Source organism: Osmerus eperlanus, chromosome 8 (assembly GCF_963692335.1).
Source record: "Osmerus eperlanus chromosome 8, fOsmEpe2.1, whole genome shotgun sequence".
Lineage (NCBI taxonomy): Eukaryota > Metazoa > Chordata > Actinopteri > Osmeriformes > Osmeridae > Osmerus > Osmerus eperlanus.
The window spans coordinates 6,754,584-6,776,644 of NC_085025.1; the positions used below are offsets into that span (position 1 = coordinate 6,754,584).

A 22,061-nucleotide genomic window follows, 5' to 3' on the forward strand; every position below is an offset into this window, starting at 1 on the left:
TGGCACAGAAGATTCTCCGTTGCTCGCACTCTTCAATGGGTTTTGTTCTAGCCCCGCTTCCTTCCATGTCCAATCTTTTCTTCCACAATCCCTTTCTTCTCCAGTGAATGAAGTTCCCCTCTGTCTCCATGATGTTTACTTTCAATTCTCCTCACGTTGACCCCTTCGTCTCCTCACCTCCAATTAATGTCCGATGATGACAGCAGGTTGAAAGACATTACCTTAGCCTGCTGAGATGAGAAAAACAAACTTGTTGTTCTACTTCCATTGGATACACAAACCAAACAATAGCTAGTGCACATTCCTGACAGAATGTGTCTTTTTTCCCCTCTTCATATCAAACGGTGGTATTAGTTCTGAGGCGGGGAGTTAGTTAGGCTGATCCAGACAGCTGTCATGGAAACAGATGTCAGTTCTGTTAGGAGGTGCCACTTTGCTCCATAGAAGCGACTGCCAATGTGCTTTGATTGTGACTCCCTCTGCCTGCACCAAGTGCGCTTCTCCTTGATGTTCCACCACAAAGGGGCCCAGGGTAGCTCATGTGACTGTTGGATTGGTTGGGAGAATAATTTCCCATCGCATCTTCTAATGCGTGAGACGAGAGTCAGCTGCTGGCAGTCTCCGAGCAGAGTCTTGGCCAGATGTGCAGTAATGACTGGGAGGGGTTCTGTGTACTTCAGTGAATCACATGTACAAAACGCCACAGATCTCTACACTGGCCATAGACTGTTTTTCACTCTGTTCTTTTCGGTTCCGTTTCTAATGCAAAACACTCTCCAAACCCATGTACAGTATTAGGACACAGAAACGCAACACTAGATATAATATAATTGACAACAGGAAGAATGTTTTGAGTCCACCCTGCCTCAAACATGACCAGTGGGGGCCAGGAGCTTGTTAGGCTGGGGTACATGCAGGACAGAGGAACGCCTCAGGACAGAAGAACGCCTCGGTCTGCTGAGGAGGCAAACGTGGCCATGTGAAGCCTTAACAAGCGTCTCACCCACAGCGAGCGTCTCACCCACAGCAGGGCACAGCTCTCTTGACCCTTGCTCCCCGCCTCTCACGCTGACCTCTGCCTGGAGCGGAGAGCATCTTTCCCACTCCTCCCCCCAGGCAGGGTTGCCCGCCTCCAGACTGGCTGCTAGGAGCTAACAGTGAAGGTCAGAGACATGCCTAGTTAGTCCCAGTGCTCTGGTTTGCACCAGCCTTAGCACCACAGAGGGAGAAGCCTTGTGGGGCTCCTTTTTCTCATTCTCACTCCTTGAGGGGAGCTGTCATTATACTCTCAAACACGTAGTTCTGCTGTATAGACAGCAGATTACTGACCGGTGGCACAGCAATGGAAACCTAAAAAGGCATCTGCCCACGGGTACTCAAGAGTAGAAGACAGAATCTTGGAGCCTACTTTTAAATGTTATAGAGAACTAGAGAGAGATGTTCTCATGCATGACAAGACATTCATGAATAGATCATTTGCACACAGAAAGGTCATAAAATCACATTTAGGGTTGGGAACCACCTTGGCATTTAGTGGGGACCATTTGAGTAAGAGTTATCACTCAGGGGTAATATTCATGTCATTTTGAGAAAGTATGATCTGGTTCAAAAATGCAATTCCACTCAAAGCTACCACTCTCTGTACTGAATGAACAAGAGCTCCACCTACTGTCTGAGAAGGATATTACATTTCCAGCACACAACACGCCTAAGTTTTCAGAAACTTCACCGATGGTCATGCAAGAATACATCAAGATTTTATTTACAGAAACAAATAAGTAAAATACATACTTTCAACAGAATTTCCAACTGAAATGAACTAATCCCGTGGCAGCCATCATATTGCTGAAACAATATACAAACTGCCATTTACCATTTGAACGTCAAATATATATCCTTTTTAACTGAATTTGCTGCAAACATGGCAAAGCAAGGTACACCAAGTAGATGGTAAATGTTTATGTTCCATTATTTTCCTTTGGGGACTGTAATCGCTTTGATGCTCCCACTCTGGACAGCCTGTCCGCCTCTTCATTTCCTAGGTATCCAGCATGGCCTGGGACATGCAACTAGAAAAAGAGCAACATTATGGGATGGGAAGAGAGAAGGACTGTTGCTATTTATTTGAACACTTGGTCATTTCAAACCAAAAGAACCATTTGAGAAGACAATCCGATGTTTTATTAAGTAGTAGAATAATTGCATATATTTACCCAAACAACCTCCACCTCGCCGTTTAACTTGTCAAGCTTTTGAAAGTCCTCTTTGTTAATGACATGACCCCCAGAGTTTAACCTCCAGCCGTTCAGCTTCCAGTTCTTCACCCAGCTGGTGACACCTGAGGGACAGTCGTCAAAATGACAGTTTCTTGGATACTTCCACTTGAAAGTTGCAACGCTAGTAATAGCAATGGTGTCTATAAACATGTTCTCAGAAAAACACCATGAATCCATGCAAATTTTTACCTGATCAGCAAATGGTTACAATGTTATAATTAAATCCAATAAGGTTATCTGCACACCGGTTCTTTCTATGACTCGCAGCTGTTTAACTGTTTTTTTTTTTTTTTTTTTTTTTTTTATAAATTCAAAACATACCATTAATGGTAAACTTGCTGTCTGTGTAGAGAACCAACTTTTTGATGTTCATTTCCTTGGCCTGTTCCAAGGCTTTACAGGCTGCCTGTGTCACAGAAAACAAAGTGGGGTTTAAACACAAGGGAAATGACTACAGTATGCAAAGAAATTCTAATATTGTGTTTGACTTGTATTATTGTTTTTACTGATTGTTACATTTTATTTATATTGGGAAACCACAAATACTGTGGCTCGAGATACCGCAAACACTGCGGCTTGTGTGTTCTGGATTACCGCAAAGACGGCGGCCTGTTTTCAGAAGGGTTTTATTACTTACAATATTGTTTTTATTGATTTTATGTAAAGCACTTTGAGCTGCAATTCTTGTATGAAATGTGCTATATAAGTCTTATTATTATTATTATAATATTTACCTGTAATTCTGCTCTCTGGTTGGTCTGTCTTCCATCTAGCGGCTCAGCTACATTTCTACAGTACAGATCAAAAATATATTTGTGAGACCTTGAACATGAATAGTGTGTGGCCTCCACTCATAAGACATCATGGTCCACTCACAGAGGATGGTCACGTCCCCAATACACGCCAATGCCAGCCCGGGCTCCAATTCTCCCATTGCCTGAACAACAGCCATCTGTATAGACCACCACCGCATCACCTGATGGTCCAGAGTATGAATACAGATGCAGTCCATTAGGCATCGTTAAATGATAGTCATGCATGAGTGCTTAACAGGCATGGTTCCCATTGTTGTCGTCTGTGTACCTTGAAGCACAACATTTATAAAAACAGGAGATTGTTACCCATGTATGTGAAGCCATCCTTCGTCCCAGAGGATGAAGCGCTGCCCTGGGATCCCTCTTCTGACAGTTTGACTCGTTTGGTGGGAGTCTCCTCTTCCACCTCAGCACAGGGCCTCTTCTTACCCAGTGGAATGTACTCAAGTGCCTCTGGGCCTCTTTTAGGGAGGCTTACTGTCCCCTGGCTCGCTCCTCCTAACAGATTCAACACTTCATTGAGGCCCTTTGTCCGTTTCCCAGCAAATTGCTCCCACTGTACCAAAGACCTCCCTTCCAATCAATACAAAACATCTCTTGGGCAGGTGTATATGCTCACAATTGACAATTTCCTATTAAGTCATGGCACAATCTCTTTGTAGATGCACATTCTTATGGAAACTGTATAAAAATGTCCTACCGTCTGTCACATCAGGCACTTTTGATGCAATTTCACCTCTGACAAAAGCCCAGGCTTCCTTTTCTGAAGCAAACTTCTTAAAACTGGCATGTGGGAACTTTTCAACTTGACTCTTACATTCATCCCTGAAAAGTTAAAAAAAAACATTTTATAATGTAATACATTCAAGATAATAATAAAAATAAAAAAATCGCAGTAGTTAGCCAGTTAACTCTAGCTTGTTAACTCACCAAGTCTTATAAACTCCAGGTTTTTTCCCCTTTCCCACTGCGTAGAAGAACTTTCCTTTAGCCATGTCTTCTGTACCAATGCACACTGCCCTTCGAGCTATGCTATAAAGACCAGTCAATCTGAACATCCCTTAAGTTAACAATTACTGTTAAGTGGAGGCACCCATTATTGTGCAATCTTGATTGAAACGGGGAGAAATGAAGTCAGACAGATGCCATTTTCAATCAAATCTAGGGTGTTTACCAGGAAGACACCTTACAAAACACTGACTGTCGCTACCCAAGTTACTAGAGCACTGGCTAACTACTTAGCCTTACCACTTAGCCTCACTCAACAGACAATTAAGTATAAAGAAAGATGCAACCGTTTACATAAACATCAAAAACGGTGTTATAATTTCACACTACTGGTAGCATAAATCACCTCGTTCCGCTTTAAAATAGAAAGCAACAACAACAGGAACTCTTATCAGTCACGTAAAAGATCAGTACTTCCGTACTCCCATGATTCTCCTTCACAAACGCTCTTTAATGCACTTCTCGCGATGCTACTGTCTCTTCCCTGGCCGTCGTTGATCGAGGTAGGTCTTGACAGATTTTACAGTGATCAGAATTTCATCCTTTTATGTTAAAATAGTGGGTTGAATGGTTAAGTATTTGCAATACAGGTCATGTAAAACCATCGATGGCTTAGATTATTTCATAATATTTTTTGGATGGCTGTTTTACAATACATTATGATGCCTTTCTTGATAGCCTAGCCGTGTGAGTAATCTGGAAGGGAAAGGCAATGTTAGCAGTATAGCGGTCTTGAGGCCCATGTGTTCCTATAGTGTACCAGTGGTGTAACGTAAAAATCGCCTTTAATCCGATTGCAAATGTAATATTGTCTATTGCTTGCCTGTTGTCTAGAATTGGGTTGCCGCTGTTTAGTGGCAACTCGTTTTTCCATTTGCTAGTGCTAGTATAGCGTTAAGGCTACTAGAAACCGTAGCCTCAGTAGGTTAGCTTCATAGACGTGAAGCTAGGCTAAGTTTCAAGCCACGAGTAGTTTTTTTTTCTTCTGTGGAACTATTCATTTGTCTTACTTTGAAAGTGTACTTAAAGTACACCCTATGCTGGACAGTTAGGTTGGAGACTACTCATGTGTGCCATTCATTTGGGGACGCCAGTACCCCCAAACTCTTTGGCCAAGACTTCTTGTATCAAACTAGCGGTATAGCTAGGCTAACGTAGCCAATGGCTTTTTGTGATCTAAAGTCAGTGTACGTAATGCATTGTTATTTATGCTGTATCTTAAATAGCTACGTTAAAAATTTCAGAGACACAGGCCATGTTCAGTACCAGCGCCAAAATCGTGAAGCCCAATGGCGAAAAGCCAGACGAGTTTGAGTCTGGGATTTCCCAGGTAAGATGGGCATTATCATACAGGTGAATGTGCTACCTTAAGATTCATTAGTGACGCTAAGAATTTGTCACATGATTTACTAACATTTTATCTTTTTTAGGCTCTTCTTGAGCTGGAGATGAACTCAGACTTGAAAGCCCAGCTGAGGGAGCTCAACATCACTGCAGCTAAAGTAAGAGCAACCCATACCATAAGATTAGATTGGTGAGCATAAGGATGATTTTTGTTGTTGTGTGAACTGTGAACAACGTGGACACCCTGTGAGGTTACTCTCTCATGGCTCTGTCCTTGTGGCGTATGGGAGCGTAGCACTGATGTGTTATGACGTATAGTCCCGTTCCACAACGTTGGAGAGCAAGCTTTGTCCCTGGCCCTCGGGCTGGTGAGGACGGGCGTCCTGTATATTCCTACATCTTCCCAGAGCTCTTTGGGCTGTGACTGGGGGGCTAAACCATGCAGAGCACATCACTCTCCCAAAAACCTTATTTGGATATGCTTAATTTATTCTGTGACAATAGATGGGCATATGAAGTGACCTCAAATTGTATTCTTGCATTCAGGAAATCGAGGTTGGTGGCAGCAGGAAAGCCATCATCATCTTTGTTCCTGTGCCCCAGCTGAAGTCCTTCCAAAAGATTCAGGTGCGGCTCGTGAGGGAGCTGGAGAAGAAGTTCAGCGGCAAGCACGTTGTGTTCATTGCACAGGTGAGAAACCGCCTGTTTTGATATGTGGGAAAGCATTGAACTGGGAGCCGAAGAGGCAAATAATTGTGCTATCACTTCAACATTAGTAAATGTTTTATGCTTGGATGGGTAATGTCAGACCTTTTCATGATTTGTTTTGCTTAAGCTGCAGTATCAGTGGCTAAAAACCAACGTGGATACCCTGTGAGGTTACTCTCTCATGGCTCTGTCCTTGTGGCGTATGGGAGCGTAGCACCTAACCGTGCTGTGACGTATAGTCCCGTTCCACGATGTTGGAGAGCAAGCTTTGTCCCCAACCCTCGGGCTGGTGAGGACGGGCGTCCTGTATATTCCTACATCTTCCCAGAGCTCTTTGGGCTGTGACTGGGGGGCTAAACCATGCAGAGCACATTGTATTTTAATGGGGGGGGGTTTCCCCCACACCAAGTTTCCATGTCAATCTAACCTTGATGTGTTTTGTGTCTTACAGAGGAGAATCCTGCCCAAACCAACCAGGAAAAGCCGCATCAAGAATAAGCAGAAGCGTCCCAGGAGGTGTTATTTCTCCTAACGTCTGTACTTGCCTCTTGTGTTGCATCTGAAACCAACGTGGATATCCTGTGAGGTTACTCTCTCATGGCTCTGTCCTTGTGGCGTATGGGAGCGTAGCACCATACCGTGCTGTGACGTATAGTCCCGTTCCACGACGTTGGAGAGCAAGCTTTGTCCCCAACCCTCGGGCTGGTGAGGACGGGCGTCCTGTATATTCCTACATCTTCCCAGAGCTCTTTGGGCTGTGACTGGGGGGCTAAACCATGCAGAGTACATCTTCACCTGATTTTCTGCTAAAAGGATGGGTGACTGAATAAAATGTGGTGAATCCATTTAGAATTTACATGACCATGTTTGTCTCCAGTGAGTTGTATTATCCTTCATAAAGTATACTGAGCTATTTATATATGTCTTAATGTAGTCTTACATTTTGAATGAGTCTTGTATGAGGGTGTATGACGAGGATGTAAACTGGGGAAAGGGGAGTGGGTGTTCTCAGTTTGATAAATGGCTAATGTTTGCTTAATCTCTTCAGCCGTACTCTGACTGCCGTGCACGATGCCATCCTCGAGGACCTCGTTTTCCCCAGTGAGATTGTTGGCAAGAGGATTCGTGTGAAACTTGACAGCAGTCGGCTCATCAAGGTTCACCTTGACAAGGCACAACAAAACAATGTTGAACACAAAGTGAGTGTCAGTAGAAAAGGTTTCTTACCTATCGCGAACCCCCAACGTGGATACCCTGTGAGGTTACTCTCTCATGGCTCTGTCCTTGTGGCGTATGGGAGCGTAGCACCTAACCGTGCTGTGACGTATAGTCCCGTTCCACGACGTTGGAGAGCAAGCTTTGTCCCTGGCCCTCGGGCTGGTGAGGACGGGCGTCCTGTATATTCCTACATCTTCCCAGAGCTCTTTGGGCTGTGACTGGGGGGCTAAACCATGCAGAGCACAACTTTTTAAATGTTCATTTGATGGATATGATTGTATCTTGCCTTGCAATTGTATGCAAATGATCTGGCCTGTAGCTTTGTTAGCTTAACTTTGCAGTACAAAACTAATAGTAATGTGCATGTCTCTTTTCAGGTTGAGACCTTCTCCGGTGTCTACAAGAAGCTCACAGGCAAAGATGTCGTTTTTGAGTTCCCAGAATTCCAACTGTAAAGTGCAGATGACAAAATAAATTTGTTTACTGTCAATGATGTGTACTGTCTTTTAAACTAGGTTAGTGATGTGTGCTGAATGACAAGATAACTGTTAAACACATGTTCTGTAGAACAACATGCTGGATTTCGATAGGTGGTGCCAGTGAGTGTAGATCTGACTGATGTTGGAGTCTTTACACAAATAATTAATCAACCATGGGCAGCGTCCAAAATATCTATCATGCAACATGTTAAGTAAAGCCTGTAGTTTCTTAAAGCATGTGACCTTTTCCTAGTGTAACCCACTGACATCACACCACTCAAACATGCTCTCCTTTGGTTTGACTTAAGATCAAGATAATTGGTTCACAGGCTTGTTGGAAATGGGGTTTTGATGACAAGCAGACCATTTTAAACATTACTAACTTAGTGGCCCCATGGTCAACAGTAAACATGACACCGCAGTCACTGACAGCACTGCTGCTGTACTTTGACCTGCTCAACTTTCATATGTAAGCCAGTTAAAGGAGAGACTCCATTTAGAAAGCTTAGCTGCATAGCAGGTTCCCAAGGCTTCATGTATTAAGTATAGCATTAAACAGGCTTCGACTGCCTTTTTTTTGGCGACTGCAAACATGGCAGAACACAAAGCAGTGGAGTTGGCCTCAGAGCAACCAGGCTTTCTGCAGTTCAATAACTTGGCCTGTGAGACAGCTGGTGGGAAGGTGAGTCACAGTCATGATCGTAACATTTCAACTGAGATGGTCACACTAGCGCAAACCTACACAATATATTTCTGGACTAGTTGCTGTTAGTTCCTGAGCCCCACACTTACAGCCACATCCTCCCCACAAGGTTCTTTTTGCCACCGATGAATGGTTTGCTCCAGCTATAAATCTTCTGAAGGTACAATGTGATAACTTGATTTCATGTATTTGTGTCAGGGACAATGCACATTTCATTATGTTGGTAATTTGTCAGTTACATATTTAACTGCTGTATGTGATTGGAAGAGAGAGACACCTGAGTTCATAGCTTCTGCATTCACTGAATATGGAAAATGGATGGACGGCTGGGAAACCAGAAGAAAAAGAATACCCGGTATGAGTCCCTTATTTACAGTACACGGCTTTGAACGAGGTTAGATCAGTTCACAGTAATTCTTGTAAAATCGGTGATGTTATATAAATATGCTAATGGTAAGACTGGTGTGTCATGTTATTGGCCAACATCATGTCTGTAAGGTCATGACTGGTGCATCATTCAGCTGGGTGTGCCAGGGATCCTCTATGGCTTGGATGTGGACACTTCCTTCTTCACTGGGAACTATGCCCCATCGTGCTCTGTTCAGGCTGCATGTCTGGGTAAGAACACTTCCCATTTCCCCCTGGAGATTAATCAAGTTCTGCTCCAACATAACGCAATAATTTGCCATGCATGGGATATGCTGAGATGCTGGAGAACTGACCTTGCACTCGACTTGTCCCTGTCTACCTGTGTAGACACAGACAATCTCCCACCACTGACCCTTGATGGCAACCGCACAGGCATGGCTGCTTCCCAGAGCCAGTTTGCAGCAGTTGCAAAGGTATTGATTATCTCCCATGTTGCTTCTATGGCATAGCTTCTTCTATGTGGTTCACTATAACATGCTTGCAAGGGATCAAACAGATGTTGTGTTTTGACAGCTGAATTCAGACTTGTGGGAGGAACTTCTTCCTGTGACAGAGCTGAAGCCTGGATACTCTGACACGTGTCATAACTACTTCCCAATAGCCTTCCCTGGCAGGGTCACGCATCTACGGCTCAACATGTACCCAGGTTACCCCTCCCACCCCTCTGCCACAGCGCTCTATCCAGTGCATATCCATATGGTTAATTGTATCTGGACTAAAGGCCCTGTGCTTGTTTGTCTGTGTGGTTTACAGACGGGGGTATTGCCAGACTGAGGGTGTACGGTGTGGGTCAGAAAGACTGGTCAACAGTGCCGACAGACAACCAGGTGGACCTGATAGCCTTGGTTAATGGGGGGGTCTGTCTGGGGTACAGTGATGCCCACTTTGGTCACCCTCGTAACATGATAGGTATGCCACCACGCCAGCTTGTGAGCATTGCCGACAAAGTTCCACTCAAGCATTATACAAAAAATATAGTTATGGGTTAATATAGGGGATAGAAATATTGTTTACCTGTGGTACAGTCAATACACATCTCAACCAGGATTAGATTTAGCCAGCTGTGTCCCTTTCATTAAATAACTGAACATTGATTAATGAAGTTCATACCTCACTGACAGGTGCATGCCTCTGTGGTTTCCATCAAGTCTGCTGTAAACTGGCAGCGGTCCACTATCTCACTGTCAATTCCGTGCCACAACAATGAGATGTGAATTTGTCATGCTCAATATGGACTAGGTATCCTACCTGGAGAATTATATTGAGGGGAAACGTAATTATGAATATGCATCCATGGGCTTGTACGTGTCCCATTTCCCTGTCAGTGTACTGACATGAGTTTGTATCTCCAAAGGTCTGGGCAGAGCTGCTAACATGGGGGATGGTTGGGAGACAGCACGTCGACTGGACAGACCCAGAGAGCTAAAGGTTACCCAGCATACACTTTTGCTTTTATTCAGCTGAGAAATTGTGTGTTCTGTATGCTGTGATGATACAAGTTTCAAGTTTAATTTGGCACTTGCGATAAGGTACAGGTACAAATAAATTATTTGTCTGGTTCCTCTCGACAATTTACTATCAGTCCAACCAAAGTTCTGTGTTCGTCCAACATGTGTATTTCTTAATACATCCTAATACTACATGAGAATAAACCTAAAACCTATGAATCTTACAATGCCTTGTGCCAGGTGGATGAGAGGGGCATTCTGCAGGTACCAGGCTTTGAGTGGGCAGTGTTCAGACTGGGCCACCCTGGAGTCATCAGCAAAGTGGAGATAGACACCAACCACTTCAAAGGTAGAATTGGCCACCTGGTTCTCATCCACAGCTTTCTTTACACGATTCAGTGTTTACTCGTTTCTCCCCATGTCTTATATTGGGATATTCATTTTGATCTTGCTACTATTATCATATGAATTATTATTGTCTATCCTTTTTCTGTGTGCTATCATTAAGGGCCTGAGAAAGTAATTGTTCTGTGTAAACATGTGTTGTTGAACTAACTTGAACTGCTGTAGCCGTGCTAGGTTAAAATGTTACATTTCCAGGTACAAGTTATCACAGGTTTACAGATGAGGTCCCAGGTTAACCTAGTGCCTCTGTCTCAAACTTCAGGCGCATGGCATGCCGCTAACTAGACACAACTTTACTGTTACTGTGTATCATTGTGATGTCAACAGGAAACTTTCCTGACTCCTGTAAGATAGTAGCCTGCTATTTGACCCCTGAAGAGGAGGGACATTGCATGATTAGCAAGTGGAGCACGGACAAGTGGCAGGTGCTTCTGGCCCCTCGGAAAGTAGGTTATTTATTTTTTACACCTTTAATTAAATCCCCAGATATCTGGAAATAGCTATGTGAAATGTCAGTTCTTATTCAACAGTTTAATTAATTCAATATTTAAAAGTCCATATTCCAGACAGATGGCAATGCAAATGGTGTTTATGGAAGCCATTTAGTTAGTTAAACAACACTGAATGTGTATGATGAATAAATCAAATTGGATCTTGGCAAACAAATGGGTATCTATCTTATCGGAGAGGTTTGGTGCTTAACACTTCTCTCTCTAATATATTTGAAACGCACCCAAGTTTCTGTAAGAGAAGGGAACGTCTGCCAACCTGGATGTTGGCCAAGACATCTAGACATGCCAACAGTCCAGCCTGCTTTAACCCCTCCTGAGTGCACATCGTGTTTAATCCTCCGTAAACTTCAAAACTATATGAACTACTACAATCTGTAAAGTTGATAAAAAGCATTTGAGTTGAGAAGTCTTTGTCTCTTTCTGCTCTAGCTCCAGTCTCACCACAGGCATTTCTACTCAGGTGATTCCCTGGCGCTGATTGGCCCTGTCAGTCATGTGCGTCTGAGCATCGCCCCAGATGGAGGTGTCAGCAGGCTGAGGCTATGGGGTCATCCAGCCTCCATGTCCTCAACCAAGCCTCTGACACCAGCCTCTAAACTGTGACACAGAGCTGGTAATATGCCAAGTCACTTCATCGAATCACATTCAGTGAATCGGTGGGCTGGTTTGAAGCATATTTACATTGCCTTTGAAGAAGGCTACCAGTGTGTCAAAAATATGTGGATACAGGTTTTCTGGTGCATGTGATTCATCTGCTTTTGACGTGGTTCACATGTCCGGGAGTCAGGTGGCTGAGCGGTGAGGGAGTCGGGCTAGTAATCTGAAGGTTGCCAGTTCGATTCCCAGCCGTGCCAAATGACGTTGTGTCCTTGGGAAAGGCACTTCACCCTACTTGCCTCGGGGGGAATGTCCCTGTACTTACTGTAAGTCGCTCTGGATAAGAGCGTCTGCTAAATGACTAAATGTAAAATGTAAATGTCCAATACAAGCCAGTTGCTGGACTATTCTCTTGATTGTTTGTTTGTTTTTTTGAGGGGTGGTGGTGGGGTTTTACATTTATGGGTTAGATTTATTGTAAAATAATCCTACATCTGAAATGGAAAGGTTATGTAAGGGATACATCGTCCATTATTGTATGAAATTGCACACCTCGTCGGACATTATCGCTTACATAACGGACACCACTGCAGCCAATCAGAATCGAGTATTCACCCACATAATATTAGCTACATCATAAACAGCCTATTACTGAAACAGATTGGTTTCCATGACAGTGGAATAAACCGCAACCATAATGTGTCACAATCAAAGAAGGCGGCCTTTGCAAACCAATATGGCTGTAGTTAATGTCAAGGATAACTGATAAAAATGCTCAGTCGAGTGCATACTGTAGCCTTGATTATAGATGCACCACGGTATCAATTAACTACTTGCTAATTTAATAACGTGTGACACTTGGCCTCAGCTCATTCTCTACGTTAACGGTTCGCTACCCTGCATCCACCTGCCTCGCTACACTAATGACTGAAATTCCTGGCAGGGTGTCTGGTGCTCACCCATCACCTACCAAAACCGTAGTGGTTTATCGAAACGGCGATGCTTTTTATCCTGGGAGAAGGATTGTTATCAATCCGCGCCAGGTGCCATCGTTTGATAGTTTTCTGAATAATGTAACTCGGGGAGTGGAAGCCCATTTTGGAGCCGTGAGGAACATTTACACGCCTCGACAAGGACACAGAATACTGAGTTTGGAGATTTTGCAGCACGGTGAAAAATACGTCGCTGCTGGCACAGAGCGCTTCAAAAAACTTGAGTAGGCCTATGCATCTGTATTATGATACTAGAAGTCTCTTCAAATGTAGCAATATTCCACGTCGTTAAACCTTTGGCCTATACATTGAGTCTCTATGTTATCATTATAAAAGAGTGAATAGCCCACCACCCCATGTTCTAATTTATTTACCTCCCCCGTAGTTACTTTAACATTACCACAGTAAAGCCCCAGCGGAAGAAGAGCGAAGTTGTAAGTATATGAGGTCAAATTGTAAAATTTCTAAACTATTGAGCTGACTTCCGGATATACAGAAATGCATTCCGGATAGTGAAAATTTTCTCACACTTACATTCTCAAAGCTTCTTACTCATCCTTATAAGACTTGAGCGTTTCATATATGAGTGTGTGAATGTGTTTCACAAGCGAGCATTTCATGTGTATGTAGGCTATATTTAGGTTTTCAGTAATATGAATGTGGGTGAACGTTTCATATGTAAATGTGTGTGTTTCATATGTGTTTGTGTAAGGACAGTCTAATTTTTTTTCCTATACGGCCCGCTCTATAAGTAGGCCTGTATTGTCCAATTTCTTAGCGCTGCCAGGAGGCTAGTTGCAAAACGGCATTTATATTAGCAGTGATGAAGGAAATCCACCAGCTTCTCTTGTCCTATGTAACAAGATTATCCCTTATTGTATATTAAGGAATACTGAAATGAGGAAGTTTAATTCCGACATAATTCCGCTTAATTTACTTGAGTCTTTTCACACCAAAAATCTCCAAGAAAATAAGCCTGTTTTATTGATATTGAAAACCACACTGAGAATTCATTATTTAAAGGGTTAGATGCTGCAAGGCAAGCTATTGCCAGATAAGAGATGGACAGAAACCATGACAAAGTTATGATTGGGTGTTTTCATTTCTCCTTACAGATAAAGCCAGTGGTCCACAGCAGAATAATTGTTCCAGCTAGATGGGGGAAGATTCTGCATGAGTCATGCACTATCAAGTCAGTACCGATTTCCCAGTTGTCCTATACTAATGGCACACTCAAAAACATTCCATTAGTGAGAGATTCCATCATGAGTCGAGCTAATAGAACAGTGCACCCATGCCTCATTTAACTGATTCAATTGAGATTGGATCCGAATTGCAAAGCCATTTGTATTTAAGACACAGAGTTCAACCAGTAAAACACAATCACCAATGCTTGCACATTTACCATTGGAATCAGAACAAAATGACCTTGTACTGATCATAACTTCACTTCTGTTGAAGTACCAATGTTTTGACTGATGGAAAGGTACTCATAGATGTTTTGTTTTGCAGTGTTTTTACCAATGGAAGCTACTTTGTTCCTCCAGTTCGGCTCCTGATTCCAAAATACACTCTGAGAAACTGGGAGATAGTCCTGGCTATGATAACAGAGAAAGTGCGTCTTCGCACTGGAGCCGTGCGTAGGTATTTAAAAAAGACTTTTCAAGGACAATAGAACAGTTTCCTGTGACAATTCACACCAAAGACATACACCGCGTAACACTATAGTCGTACCCCATCTCTGTGGCATGATTCGTTATGGCATTTCAACTGATGTACATTAAATATTTTAGCATGTAAGCGAGCTTCACACTGTCTGTTTTCTTTGCACCAGTCTGCGGGTTCTTTTTCTGTATTTTTCCCGCACAGATTGTGCACATTAGATGGGACCCCATTATCCAGCTCAGTGGAGCTGGAGAACAACCATTACTATGTAGCGACAGGGATGGAGCGGTTCAGACTGCTGCCGTACTTCCACTGGGTCCAGAGGAAGGGCATCTTTCAGGAATGTAGCCTGGGGTGAGTGGCTTCTGCACTCTGCTTGGCTATCTGTCTTCAGAACTGAGGCTGGGGTATGAAAAAAATAATGTACTTTAGCGATATGCTGAATGTTTTTTTTTCCCCACAGGAAAAAAGAAAATCAACAGAGGCAATATGTTTTAGTTTGATATGTGGTGTGGTCACAGGAGAATAAATAGTTGACACTCTTTGTAATATTTTTCATATATTTTTTTAACCTAGAGTCCATCTCGATTTTGCTTCACGAGTGATAAGGAAAGAAAAGCATACGAGACCTTTGGTAAGTGCTTCCTGTGATTACATCATGAAGTGTTTGGAAACTACGCAGCACACAATCATTTGAAAATAGTTTGTTTTAATCTGTTGATACAAAAAGTAATTTAGAAATATTGTGTGCTTTACTGGAAGTACTGTTTTTCAACAACTCTTAAAAGGCAACATAAGCAATACCATACCAGGTAGTCTAAAGTAACTATTAGCCTAACTATTGTAGGTATTTAATCACCAATTAACTAAGAATGTCTCCTTGCTTGAGGCATCCAATTAGAGAACATTAAGTGGCTTTAATGTCAAACCACAACAAATATTAATGAGCTTCTCAGAATTCTGTGGCGCTGGACGCCCTTGAACAGATTGACCGTGAGGAAACACACAGCACACCAGACATCCTTCATTTCTCCTGAGTCAAACCATCTCTATTGTGATTAATTACAATGTATGATGCTCACTCATGCAATGGTATGTACACACACCCACACACGCACACACGTGTTGTCACTATTCCAGCCTGGTGGGGATGAAGATAAGTGTCTCACATACTGAGGCTCAGTGAGTGAGGAGGAGGGGATTGCAGACTCAGCTCTTTGGTTTCAGAAAAGGTCAACGTGAAATATCTGATGTCTCTTTATTACCATGAAAAATTACAGCTTAGCTCTCAACAATAAGTCATGTGCCGGAGTTAGAGAGGCAGTCATCTCTCCTCTCGTGTTGCTCGTCCGATGACTTGATCACACTTCATTAACTCATCTACATTTTGAAGCCGCTAAGATGCAAACAAAGGATCTGATTAGAAGGGCAAACTGTATGAGCTGTGTAAGACTTAGGCGCAATGACTGTCCAATTCAATCACCATTACACACACGTTTAATAGTGCTGATCTATCTACTGCTCTCTTGCTGTGTTAATGACCTTAAGTGCTCCACCATCGTAACGATATTGCTTCAAGTGGATGTGCGCCAACTCCTTTTGTGGGGCAGAAGGGAATCACTGTCTCTTTTTTCATTTGAACATGAAGCGTTTGGCATCGGCAAACATGAATCTGTTTGACTTTCAAACACACTTTTCCAAGTCCCAGTTATTTCATGGAATGTGTTTTTGGCCTTGCTGTTGGAAAATTCTGCATTGCCTTCCCAGTGCTAACCAGAGGGAGGCGACAGTGACCCAGCTATTTGTTCATCAGACCTTAAAGTACATGAGCAACAGCTACAGTATCACTGCTAGAGCATACATCTTCTCTCGCTCTCTCGCTTTCGCTCGCTCTCTGGCTCTCACTCGCTCTCTCACTCGCTCTCGCTCTCTCTCTCCCCCTCTCTCTCTCCTTGTCTCTTTCTGTCCCGTACACTTTTCATCTGTAGCTGTGGCTGAAGCCTGAGTCTTCTATGAATCATGATTGAGGTGGTGCCTGCTTCTGGGAAGCTCCATGGCATTCTATCTAACTTTAATGTCTATTGCAGGGTCTGTTATAAAGCTGTTTTAGGAGGGCCTGTGGCAGGGTCATCAGCCTTGTCCATCACTCCAACACTAAGTTTGATGGTAGTTTTTAAGTGCAGGCCTCAATGCCTTAACCCATCTGTCATCGTTTGACATTTCTTTCTGACATTTTTATCCCCTTACCATTTTCTGAGGCACTCTGATTGCCGTATGGCGGCTGGACTGTTTGACATGCCTAAGCTTCAGACATACTGGGATTACATCTTATTTTGAATAAGGTTGTGTCAATCGCCCATCCTTGTTCGCTGGACCCTCCGTATTCTGCATGTTTAAGTTTGTCCAGAGTACAGTTGGGGGGTAGTTTTCATGTGTTTTTCATATTTCTGCTCCGCTGTTTTGATGTCTAACATCATAGAGGATGGAGGAATTTGATAACCCTCTCAAAGTTCAAGTAGGCCAGAAGCAGCTTGTTCTTGCCACAGGGTTGGTTGTATGAAACAAAGACCTCTAAATATTGAACAGAAACCCAGGGCGCCTTCCCCGCAGAACCAGGGCAGGTGTAATAAGGAGAAGCTGAACAAATGATCCTTATGAGGGTCAGTGGCACTGAGCGAGTTGTTTGAGCTGTGCCCTGTCTGCCGGCCCAGCCTCTGTCAATAGAAGGCCTGCGGTCTGAATTCTAGATGTCTCACCTCTCACTGAGGGCACTGGGAATTGAAAGTAGGAGTGATCAGTAAACCTTTGGCCTCTGCCTGCGTTTTGAGAAGGCCGCCTAATAAACATCCATCATGTCCCACGATGCAGTGTTAGTGCGCTAACAAACACCCAGTGCCTGCGGTGTAGGCTTCAGAAAGACACACAAAGGGATCGGTTCACTTCCCCCATGCCCCCAAGCCCTGAGAGAGCCGACTGAAAACAACCATGATGGGGAGAAAGACATTTAATAAAACATTTGAACATTCCCATTCCTTGTCCTCCAAGGAGTGAATATCTCACCCAGATGCCGGGTGTTGATATGTAACGCATGTGAAATTCTGATTTGTTACCCTCATACCCAACAACCACTCTCCTCTTTTTTCTCTCTTTCTGTATTTCTGTTTCTCTCTCTCTTTTTCCTCTATTTTTTCATCACAACTCTCATATTGTAGGCATTCCCATCAATAACTGCCTGTTGGCTGCCAAAAAGAAAGATATTCCCAGGATTTTTCCCCCCTCCAAGCGTGTTTGGATTTTCTCTGTTTGATCTGGACTGTTAAATAAGACGAATGCTATTAGAAATTCATGGCTGCTCCTTTCTATCAATAAATGATTAGTTGGCAGTGCTTGCCAGTGATTGATTGGCTGTGCATGAGATGTATTGGAACCAGACTCATTCAATGCCAGCACAGTCACTGGGGACCCGCAAAGCTTATCAGTGCCTGGACAACTTGGAGCAATGTTAGAATAAAAGGACTGAAAGAGAAAATACATTAAAAAACCCACTGACACCCTCTTTATATCAAAAGACTATATACATTCCATCCCTCATATTTATTCAACTAAGGGCCTCACAGCTTAGTTTAATATTAATGTTGTTTTCCACAATCCTTTCCTGTACCTGTCATTTATTTCAATAGAAGTATAGGCTAGGACATCACATGTAACAGTATCATTTTCAACACATTCCCACATGTAAAGAACCAGTCATCATATAGAATGTTGATGGGGTTTTATAATCAAAATGTCCAATAGTTCCTGTCCAAAACCAGAAATTAATTGAACAGAAACCCACCCCTTATTCTCAGTGATCAGTAAAGATAAAATATACCAACGGGAGGTTTTGTTCTGAAGCTGGCGTGCCCCGGGTACAGCAACTTGAAGAAGTTCAGCTCATACAGAGATGACGTGGTGGTGTTCTGTAGAGGAACAACAACCTCATGCATAAAGATGTGCCCCGTCTCTCACTATCTGTGTTCACCAACCCACATGCTTTGTTTCATGTGCTGTAGTTTACAGATCACAGACTCAAGGCAGACTCTCTGTTCTATGCCAAGCCTGAGAGAGCCAAGCAACAGAAGCATGTCTCTCAAACCCCTCTCCTCTCATCAGGGGGTATGTACACACACACACACACACACACACAGACACACACAGACACACACACACACACACACACACAGGCACGCACACTTGCACTGAATCCTCATTGCACTCAGCACACACTATCAATTGCCAGACATGTTCCCCTCTTCCTCTCTCTATCTCACGCACAGCCATCTTATTTGATTGTGTATGTCCCTGCATGCAAACGTGTGTATACGTGTGGGCACCCGGTGTGAAGACACTGGAGAGCCCCCCGTTAAATCATGGCAAGGCGCCACAGCAGCCTAGAGAGAGCACGGCTACGAGGTGAATATTTTACCCAGCTCTGCCTCAAATAGGATCATAAATTAATTCAGCGCCAAGCAGGGAGTCTTCTCAACCTTGCCAGGGACGGCTGTCTCCCTCTCCCTATCTCCCTATCTCCCTATCTCCCTATCTCTCTCTCTCTCTCTCTCTCTCTCTCTCTCTCTCTCTCTCTCTCTCTCTCTCTCTCTCTCTCTCTCTCTCTCTCTCTCTCTCTGTGTGTCTCTCTCTCTCTCTGTGTGTCTCTCTCTCTCTCTCTGTCTCTCTCTCTCTCTTTTTGGGCACAAAGGAAGTCAGGACCACCATCAATCATTCATTTCATTACTATTTCATCTGACGGGAGATTGTTTTGGGATAGCACTTTGCATTTTTATAACTGCTGCTTTTTTTCATTATTATTGTATTCTTTTGCTCTGTGGGCACATTTATACAAGACTCGGGGGGCATTCTTTCTTTGCTAGCAATGCTGTTTTCTCTGTTACCTGTTTCACACATTTTTCAAACATTGTATATGTATATCGGCAACATGACATCCCAGGTGACTATCCTCACAATCAATGCATACAATAGCTGGCTTGTGTGGGCCTCTAGCTGGCATTGTTCCCTGAGTGGTGCTAGCAGAGTTCAGGGCTCTGAGCAGTGGGCCTGGTCATGCCCCAGCAGCTCCTAGGGCTGGAGAGCATGGCCTGACAGTGGAAGCAGACAGAACACTAACACTGACTGACAGCCTCATTGATTAGGTCACAGTTAAAGGAAAAATAAGGAAGAAGCAGAGAGGGGGACCACAGAGTTGGCCAGGTGACTGACTGGCTGCTTGACCAAATGCCTGGCTGGCTCAGTGACTGACTGACTGGTCAGCTGACTGGCTGTCAGCATGAGCAGTAATAGTGATTAATGGCTGTCCTCAGAGGGCAGTATGTTCAGAGCCAAAGCCAGGAGGAGGGAGACCGCAGGTGCCGCAGAGATACCAGAGGACGAGCAAATCCAAGTGGACCTGCCAGTCGATCAGGTAACGCGGCTCCTCCGGCCCCGGGGGAACCAGCCAAACACACACAACACACATCAAATGAGATGACCCGGACTAGAGGGCTTGTGCACCAGTCATACCTCCACACATCCTTAGTGAACCAGAGCCGTCTGGGACACAATCACACACGCGGGAGTGTGTGGTACTGTTTCCACACGAGTTCCATAAGCCAGCGTGTCCGAGCATTTGTCTGTTCGTGCCTGGCTTTGTGTCTGTGTCAATGTGTCTGCTCGTCTGGAGGTGTATGTCTGTGTGTGTGTGTATGTCTGTGTGCATGCACGTATCTGTGTCAATATGTTGCTGTGTCATTGTTGTGTGTGTGTGTGTGTGCACTCCTAGGTTGAAGCGAAGGTCGTGGAGGAGGAACAGTGTGACGCCTCCCACAGCTCTGGCAGGGCCTCCTCGGTCCGCTTCAGGAAGGTCAGTGTGGCGTCCAGAGCCCTCCCAAGGTGGCCCGCCGTGTGGCCAGCTAGCCCGCACACTCGGGGAGCTCCACCAGAGAGATTTATGACTTGCCACAACACATAGTGCCAGCCATAGCTGTATTTCCCAGGGGTGGTTAAGGAAAGGGTATGGTCTGCTGCTCAGTTCCTTGCCCCATACTGTGACTCTTTGACTTTTTCCTCCTTTCTCCTCCCAAGTTTGGATGCTTTCAGTGACTCCTATGGCACGTGCTTCTGAACACAGTCCACTGCTTCTGCACAAACACTAGCTTGCTTCGATATTAAGTGCTGTCGTAGCGTCCTTGTTGATGGCTGACTTTTCCTCTCTCTCTCTCTCTCTTTCTCTGATGTCACACAAACCTCTTGTTGGTGTCCTTCCACGGGTACCCATAGCAGCCTATGGAGTTGGGCCAAGTCACGACAACCCCAGCCCAGCAGATTCCCCAGAAGGACCCTGCGAGGACCAAGGCGGTACATGGATGCTATGTAGAGTAGCAGCAGTCCCCAGATCACTGTCAATACACAGTCTCCTGTCTGTACACCTGGCTCTGACCATTTTTAGCTGTGACCAGCAGCTCTATAGCCTGCTCTGTCTGTCTGTCTGTCTGTCTGTCTGTCTGTCGTGAAGACCAAGGCTAACTGAAGCACCAATTTTCTCCTCATTACAATCATTAATGTTGATTTAATGATACTGCCTAATTTATCCATCAGTCGGCTGAGCATTTCTTCTTAATTAATAATGTGAGATATGCCAATACAGAAAAGGAGATACTGGATCAATTGACCGAACCCCCCCCACCCCCCTCCCCCGCCCGCCCTCCCAGTCGATCCTCTTCAGAAATTAGCGATAAAAAAAAACTCCTATCGATCCCTCCCCATCGTCATTGATTTCCTTTAGTCTTTTCTGACGCAATTACTTCAGATCCGTCTCTCTGTGTTTTCTGGTGCCTATTCCGCCAGCCTTGGTTAGGCGCTCTCACACTGCCCCCCCCCACACACATCCATTCTCAAGGTCAACTTTAATCAAGCTCAGGCACTGTCACCGCTGGCTGCAGCCCTCAGGTGGGGAGCCACTCTGCAGGTTGATGGCGGAACCCACTGCCCCCCTGGGTCCAGACCAGAATTATCACCCCCACTGTTCGTCAGACTCTGGACACTCATTACTCAACTGTGAGAGCCCTATTGTGCCGGCCCTGGTCCATGGCAACTAACAGTCATGGAGCAGCCGATCAAGGCGGTCAGTCAGGGTCTACAGTGTTCTCTGTTGTTCCACGCCACTGTAACATCCTCAAGTGCCCAGAGATAAGCAGTGACGAAAGGCATGCGATGAAACCCTGTTCCTCAGAGCTTTTTAAAATATGAGGCCCAACACACATCTGGACAAACACACATCTGGACAAACACACACACACACACACTCTCATGCACACATTTACATTTAGTCATTTAGCAGACGCTCTTATCCAGAGCGACTTACAGTAAGTACAGGGACATTCCCCCGAGGCAAGTAGGGTGAAGTGCCTTGCCCAAGGACACAACGTAA

General features: G+C 44.3%; 4 protein-coding genes and 4 non-coding genes across 9 annotated transcripts; 7 read left to right on the plus strand and 1 right to left on the minus strand.

Annotated features, from left to right (window-relative positions):
- Positions 1-1,740: 1,740 nt before the first annotated feature.
- rnaseh1 (ribonuclease H1) lies at positions 1,741-4,506 on the minus strand. Its single transcript, XM_062467230.1, has 8 exons — positions 4,022-4,506; positions 3,792-3,916; positions 3,398-3,589; positions 3,153-3,252; positions 3,011-3,065; positions 2,598-2,682; positions 2,214-2,338; positions 1,741-2,069 (listed from the first exon to the last, which is right to left on the minus strand). The coding sequence occupies exons 1-8, from the start codon at positions 4,147-4,149 to the stop codon at positions 1,959-1,961; spliced, it is 921 nt and encodes a 306-aa protein (XP_062323214.1). The 5' UTR covers positions 4,150-4,506; the 3' UTR covers positions 1,741-1,958.
- rps7 (ribosomal protein S7) lies at positions 4,473-7,859 on the plus strand. Its single transcript, XM_062467231.1, has 7 exons — positions 4,473-4,602; positions 5,344-5,429; positions 5,530-5,601; positions 5,990-6,133; positions 6,603-6,667; positions 7,200-7,350; positions 7,747-7,859. Exons 2-7 carry the CDS (start codon positions 5,355-5,357, stop codon positions 7,822-7,824), a joined length of 585 nt encoding a protein of 194 aa, XP_062323215.1. The 5' UTR covers positions 4,473-4,602; positions 5,344-5,354; the 3' UTR covers positions 7,825-7,859.
- LOC134025788 (small nucleolar RNA SNORA73 family) lies at positions 5,674-5,897 on the plus strand. The gene has a single exon (XR_009931295.1). It is a non-coding gene; the product is annotated as a small nucleolar RNA SNORA73 family (small nucleolar RNA).
- LOC134025789 (small nucleolar RNA SNORA73 family) lies at positions 6,301-6,526 on the plus strand. The gene has a single exon (XR_009931296.1). It is a non-coding gene; the product is annotated as a small nucleolar RNA SNORA73 family (small nucleolar RNA).
- LOC134025786 (small nucleolar RNA SNORA73 family) lies at positions 6,717-6,942 on the plus strand. Its single transcript, XR_009931294.1, has one exon. It is a non-coding gene; the product is annotated as a small nucleolar RNA SNORA73 family (small nucleolar RNA).
- LOC134025785 (small nucleolar RNA SNORA73 family) lies at positions 7,392-7,617 on the plus strand. Its single transcript, XR_009931293.1, has one exon. It is a non-coding gene; the product is annotated as a small nucleolar RNA SNORA73 family (small nucleolar RNA).
- A 485-nt stretch (positions 7,860-8,344) lies between the features above and the next one.
- On the plus strand, positions 8,345-12,117 carry allc (allantoicase). 2 transcript variants are annotated; one of them, XM_062467585.1, is made up of 11 exons: positions 8,345-8,530; positions 8,661-8,711; positions 8,819-8,906; positions 9,050-9,169; positions 9,308-9,393; positions 9,494-9,626; positions 9,734-9,889; positions 10,335-10,408; positions 10,669-10,777; positions 11,161-11,279; positions 11,775-12,117. In XM_062467585.1, the coding sequence occupies exons 1-11, from the start codon at positions 8,441-8,443 to the stop codon at positions 11,946-11,948; spliced, it is 1,200 nt and encodes a 399-aa protein (XP_062323569.1). In that variant the 5' UTR covers positions 8,345-8,440; the 3' UTR covers positions 11,949-12,117. The 2 variants fall into 2 exon arrangements, with proteins under 2 accessions (XP_062323569.1, XP_062323570.1); XM_062467586.1 differs by having other exon boundaries at positions 9,314-9,393.
- Positions 12,118-12,655: 538 nt separating this feature from the next.
- LOC134025015 (doublecortin domain-containing protein 2C-like) lies at positions 12,656-21,230 on the plus strand. Its single transcript, XM_062467803.1, has 10 exons — positions 12,656-13,158; positions 13,320-13,368; positions 14,050-14,126; positions 14,447-14,578; positions 14,804-14,953; positions 15,176-15,233; positions 18,652-18,754; positions 19,957-20,057; positions 20,415-20,495; positions 20,912-21,230. Exons 1-10 carry the CDS (start codon positions 12,866-12,868, stop codon positions 21,011-21,013), a joined length of 1,146 nt encoding a protein of 381 aa, XP_062323787.1. The 5' UTR covers positions 12,656-12,865; the 3' UTR covers positions 21,014-21,230.
- The last annotated feature ends 831 nt before the right edge of the window (positions 21,231-22,061 follow it).

Excerpts from the sequence above, each read along its gene's own strand:
- rps7 (XM_062467231.1), top strand. The coding sequence starts at position 5,355 with ATGTTCAGTACCAGCGCCAAAATCGTGAAGCCCAATGGCGAAAAGCCA. Across the intron at positions 5,430-5,529 it reads TTGAGTCTGGGATTTCCCAG|GCTCTTCTTGAGCTGGAGAT; the intron begins GTAAGATGGGCA and ends TATCTTTTTTAG. Across the intron at positions 6,668-7,199 it reads AAGCAGAAGCGTCCCAGGAG|CCGTACTCTGACTGCCGTGC; the intron begins GTGTTATTTCTC and ends TAATCTCTTCAG.
- allc (XM_062467585.1), top strand. The coding sequence starts at position 8,441 with ATGGCAGAACACAAAGCAGTGGAGTTGGCCTCAGAGCAACCAGGCTTT. Across the intron at positions 8,531-8,660 it reads GTGAGACAGCTGGTGGGAAG|GTTCTTTTTGCCACCGATGA; the intron begins GTGAGTCACAGT and ends CCTCCCCACAAG. Across the intron at positions 9,627-9,733 it reads ACGGCTCAACATGTACCCAG|ACGGGGGTATTGCCAGACTG; the intron begins GTTACCCCTCCC and ends TGTGGTTTACAG.
- rnaseh1 (XM_062467230.1), bottom strand. The coding sequence starts at position 4,149 with ATGTTCAGATTGACTGGTCTTTATAGCATAGCTCGAAGGGCAGTGTGC. Across the intron at positions 2,683-3,010 it reads ACCAGAGAGCAGAATTACAG|GCAGCCTGTAAAGCCTTGGA; the intron begins GTAAATATTATA and ends TCTGTGACACAG. Across the intron at positions 2,339-2,597 it reads CAGCAAGTTTACCATTAATG|GTGTCACCAGCTGGGTGAAG; the intron begins GTATGTTTTGAA and ends ACTGTCCCTCAG.
- LOC134025015 (XM_062467803.1), top strand. The coding sequence starts at position 12,866 with ATGACTGAAATTCCTGGCAGGGTGTCTGGTGCTCACCCATCACCTACC. Across the intron at positions 13,369-14,049 it reads AGCGGAAGAAGAGCGAAGTT|ATAAAGCCAGTGGTCCACAG; the intron begins GTAAGTATATGA and ends TTCTCCTTACAG. Across the intron at positions 14,579-14,803 it reads CGCACTGGAGCCGTGCGTAG|ATTGTGCACATTAGATGGGA; the intron begins GTATTTAAAAAA and ends TTTCCCGCACAG.